Source organism: Solanum dulcamara, chromosome 3 (assembly GCF_947179165.1).
Source record: "Solanum dulcamara chromosome 3, daSolDulc1.2, whole genome shotgun sequence".
In the NCBI taxonomy this organism is placed as follows: Eukaryota; Viridiplantae; Streptophyta; class Magnoliopsida; order Solanales; family Solanaceae; genus Solanum; species Solanum dulcamara.
In genome coordinates, this window is record NC_077239.1 from 64,725,685 (window position 1) to 64,730,645 (window position 4,961).

Genomic DNA, 4,961 nt, shown 5'->3' on the forward strand with positions numbered 1-4,961 from the left:
TCTTTTTTTTATTATTCTATATTTTTCTAAATTAATTTCCAAATAAGATTAAACTTGAATTTTCATTTGCAATCGTACTTTCAAAATTATTATAATACGGGCGAATGTGTACATATTGTCCACGCAATTTTTCGATATACACACTTACTATTTTTTGGTATATTCAAAATCTTTCCTAAGTTATACAATTCAAATATGGAGAAAAAGCCTCATTTTCTTGATTGCATTTTTCTGGGAAGTGATTTTGGTATAGCAAGGACGCTAGTACTTAAGGCAATTTCATAATTCTTGATAAAGACGTTACAAAATCTGAGTTTTTTAAAAAAAAATTAGAATAGTCATTATCATATTACTATAATAATCCAGTTAATGACCAGCATAACATTTTAGGAAAATTATTCATTTTATTTGCAAACAAAGTTTGACCATTAAAATTTCAAACACAACTTAAAGTTGTATTTAAAATTTGAACAATCAAATAATGAAGCCTTAAAGTTGTGTTCAAACAATCAAATATTATTTGTAAAAAATTATAACCAAATACATCTTCAACTTCAATCCAAATATAGTGAAAAATATTTATAATAGTATTTAATAGCTCATATATGAGATCTAATCTATAACATTATGCAACTATCTATTTTGAAAGTATTATTTAATTATATGCTTCATATAAATTAATCAAGTTAAATGATTTTACTTTAAAATTAAAGAAGTATTAGTCATATTCAGAAAAAAATACTTTCAAATTCTAAATATTTTTTAATAAAGCAAATAATATTTAATTTTTCATCCAATTTTTTTTGACTGAAAAAGAGAATGTGTTTGATGTTCCGCCATATAACGAACCAATAACGAAGAAGGCTCCCTGGTATTTAAGGCAACTAAATCCATGTCTCTTTCTCTGTACTCTAAACCCCTACCCCCTACCCCCTACTTGAGCTTCTCTCTAAATAGTCACTTCACTGTTGTAAAATCTTATTCCTCTGTTTCCTATCTGTCTCGTTTCTCTCTGTTTTTTTCTTTGCCTTTCATCAGCCATGAACAATGGTAAAGAAAAGTTGATTGTAGAAGTTGTGGCAGCACATAACTTGATGCCAAAAGATGGTGAAGGTTCTTCATCACCATTTGTAGAAGTTGAGTTTGAGAATCAGAGACAAAAAACACAAGTAAAAATGAGAGATTTAAACCCTGTATGGAATGAAAAGCTTGTTTTTCATGTAAATGATGTTGCTGATCTTCCTTACCGGACCATTGAAGTGAATGTTTTCAATGAAAAAAGGTCAAACACAAGTAGAAATTTTCTGGGTAGAGCTCGGATTTCTGGTTCCAGCATTGCTAAAGAAGGGGAAGAAATGGCGCAGCTTTATACACTTGATAAAAGGAGTCTTTTTTCTCATGTACGTGGTGAGTTGAGTTTGAAGATTTATTTATCTACAACAGAGGAAGTGAAACAAGTCATTACTGGTAATACTGTTGGTAGAGGAGTGGTGTCTTCTGTTAACACAAATGCTAATAATTCCTCTTCTAAGAAGAACAAGAAATTGCAGCAGCAACAGACAAATGGAACTAACATGGTGGTCCAAATGGGTCAAGAAAATAAGGTAATCTTGAATTTTTGTGTTCATTTTGAACTTTTAGAGACAAAAAGAAGTTATATTTACTTGTTATATCATGTTTTAACGCCCCCTTTAAAAAAATAGTAATTTTTAAAAGATGATACACTTTTATGAACAGGTAAACTTGCAAAATCAGAACCATTCAAAGCCAGTGGAGTCAGTCCCAGGTGACATTAAGCCTGTTGTTATTACTAGTGTTCCTGGACCTATTATTCCGGCCGTGTCTGGTGGCGGTGTTGGTGGTGGTGGGGTTGGTTTGTACTCTTCTGGGCAAGGTGAGTTTTCTCTGAAAGAAACAAGTCCACATCTTGGTGGTAAGGACAAGACTAGCTCAACATATGACTTGGTGGAACAAATGCAGTATTTGTATGTTAGAGTTGTAAAGGCTAAGGATTTTTCTGTTTTTGGTGTTGGGGGTGGTGGTGAGCTTGTAGCTGAGGTGAAACTTGGAAACTACAGAGGAATTACTAAAAGGGTTTTTTCAAATCATGCTGAATGGGACCAAGTTTTTGCTTTTTCAAAAGATAGTGTACAGTCTTCTGTGGTGGAGATCTTTGTGAAGGAAAATAACAAAGATGACTTCTTGGGTCGTGTTTGGTTTGATCTGAATGAGGTGCCTAAAAGAGTTCCGCCCGATAGTCAGTTGGCTCCACAATGGTACAGAATGGAAGACAAGAAAGGTGACAAGTCTAAAGGTGGTGAACTTATGGTTGCCATATGGTTTGGCACTCAAGCTGATGAAGCCTTTGCTGAGGCTTGGCATTCTAAAGCAGCAAATGTGCATTTTGATGGTTTGTGTTCTATCAAGTCTAAAGTGTATCTGTCACCTAAGCTTTGGTATTTACGAGTTGGGGTTATTGAAGCTCAAGATATTGTTATGGGGGAGAAAGGGTCATCAATTATGAGATACCCTGAACTTTTTGCCAAAGTTCAAGTTGGGAACCAGGTTCTGAGGACTAGAGTTTCTCCGCCTGCTGCTACTAGAAGCCTTACAAACCCTTTCTGGAATGAGGACTTAATGTTTGTGGTTGCTGAGCCATTTGAAGACTTCTTGCTTGTTTCGATCGAGGACAGACTTGCTCCCAACAGAGAAGAAGTCGTGGCAAGAGTTCTTTTGCCTGTTTCAAGCCTAGAAAGGCGACTAAACGAGAAGCCAGTGACTTCGAGGTGGTTCAATCTGGACACTCATTTGAGCAACCCAAATGATCCCAAAGCTGTGGTTAGATTTGCCTCGCGGATTCACCTCCGTGCTTCACTTGATGGAGGTTACCATGTGCTTGATGAGGCAACAATGTACAGCAGTGATGTTAGGCCGACAGCAAAGCAGCTGTGGAAGCCCCACATTGGAGTTCTCGAGGTTGGGGTTTTGGGAGCTACCAATCTCGTGCCAATGAAAATGAAAGAAGGCAAGGGTGGCTCTGTAGATGCGTATTGTGTGGCAAAGTATGGGCAGAAATGGGTCCGAACTAGGACTGTGGTGGACAGCTTATCTCCTAAATGGAACGAACAATATACTTGGGAAGTCTTTGACCCTTGCACTGTCATCACTATTGGGGTGTTTGATAATTCTCGTGTTGACAAGAATATGGCTAACCCTGTGGCTGGAAATCGAGACTCTCGAATTGGTAAGGTTAGGATTAGGCTATCAACTCTTGAATCAGATAGAGTTTATACTCATGCATATCCACTCTTGATGCTGCATCCTTCTGGGGTGAAAAAAATGGGAGAGCTTCATTTGGCTGTCCGGTTTTCATGTGCTAATATGGTGAATATGCTTCATATGTATACAATGCCTTTGCTTCCAAAGATGCATTATGTTCAGCCCTTGTCTGTAAGTCAGTTGGACAGCTTGAGGCACCAGGCTATGAATGTGGTGGCAACAAGGCTTAGTCGATCCGAGCCACCTTTGGGAAGAGAAGTGGTAGAGTACATGCTCGATCATGATTCTCATATGTGGAGCATGAGGAAGAGCAAAGCAAATTTCTTTAGGCTAACAAATGTGGTTTCTTGGTTTGTTATCATGAGCAGGTTTCTAGAGTCTGCGCGCAATTGGCACAAGCCAGTGCACTCTGCATTAGCGCTGATTGCCTTTACCATTCTTGTATTGGTGCCCGAGCTCATCATCCCTTGTGTACTACTCAACTTGGCTGCAGTTGGACTATGGCGTTATAGGTCACGCCCACGCCATCCTCCCCACATGGATACTCGACTCTCATATGCAGAGAGTGTTTATCCAGATGAACTAGAAGAGGAATTTGATTCGTTCCCAACCAGCAGAAATGCAGAAATCGTTCGAATGAGATATGATAGACTGAGGAGTGTGGCTGGTCGGATTCAGACTGTGGTTGGTGATATGGCAACTCAAGGGGAGAGATTTCAGGCATTGTTAAGCTGGAGGGATCCAAGAGCAACATTCTTGTTTGTAATATTTTGCTTCTTTGCTGCCTTTGGTTTCTATTTGGTGCCAATCAAATGGGTGGTGACTCTTTGGGGTTTGTATTATTTGAGACCACCTAGGTTCAGGAACAGGTTGCCATCTAGTGCTGTATGTTTCTTGAAGCGGCTGCCCACCAGGGCAGATAGCATGTTGTAAAATCTTAGCAGTCACTAGTGGGGCATGTAGTATTTTGTGAACTGTAGGATCAGACTAGGATTTGGTTTTCTTATTTTGGATTTCAGATGTAGATTTGAAATGCCCTTCCTTGTGATTATGCAGTACTAATCTGTTTTGTTCTACTTTTGTTGCATTGTAGGGTACTTTTCTCTCTCAAACACTTTGTGTTTCACCAAATTCAATTCTTGTAGATGCTCTGTTCATGGGCAGATTCATTAAATATGCAGTCATGCTTTTCCAGTACTAACAAGTATTAGTATTTAACTATTTATAACAACTCAATCAATATCATCAGGCTTCCTTCTGTCTTTTGATAAAAGAGAGCAAAATAGAGGAAGCCAAACAAATTGGTGATTGAACTTATCTATGACGCTATGTTAATAATACTGAAATAAAATACTAAATTAAGGATTAAAAAGTAAGTTTAATTTAAAATAGCATTACATCTGATTTTATAATTTTGAATGCCTTGGTTAATTTAAAATTTCGAAAATTGTAAATACAAAACCTAATAATATTAACGTCCCAATTTTTTAATCAAAAAACCATTAGTTAAAATGGAGGGATATTTTGGTTTCATCTACTCGGCATTTTATCTATGAATCTTGCATGCTAGTAAGTCGTCTTTTTTTTTTTTTGGTTTAATTATTCAATATCAGAAACCTCACTAATCCCAACTAATTTGGAATAAAGGAGATGGACAAAAATGCAGAACTGAGAACCACAAG

The 4,961-nt window shown here is 37.2% G+C and overlaps 1 protein-coding gene across 1 annotated transcript; it reads left to right on the forward strand.

The window, feature by feature from the left end:
* Nucleotides 1-1,002: 1,002 nt before the first annotated feature.
* On the forward strand, nucleotides 1,003-4,419 carry LOC129882692 (FT-interacting protein 4). The gene is made up of 2 exons (XM_055957100.1): nucleotides 1,003-1,604; nucleotides 1,738-4,419. The coding sequence occupies exons 1-2, from the start codon at nucleotides 1,041-1,043 to the stop codon at nucleotides 4,210-4,212; spliced, it is 3,039 nt and encodes a 1,012-aa protein (XP_055813075.1). The 5' UTR covers nucleotides 1,003-1,040; the 3' UTR covers nucleotides 4,213-4,419.
* The last annotated feature ends 542 nt before the right edge of the window (nucleotides 4,420-4,961 follow it).

Coding starts and splice junctions, on each gene's coding strand:
- LOC129882692 (XM_055957100.1), top strand. CDS start 1,041: ATGAACAATGGTAAAGAAAAGTTGATTGTAGAAGTTGTGGCAGCACAT. Junction 1,605..1,737: donor AAATGGGTCAAGAAAATAAG/GTAATCTTGAAT, acceptor TTTTATGAACAG/GTAAACTTGCAAAATCAGAA.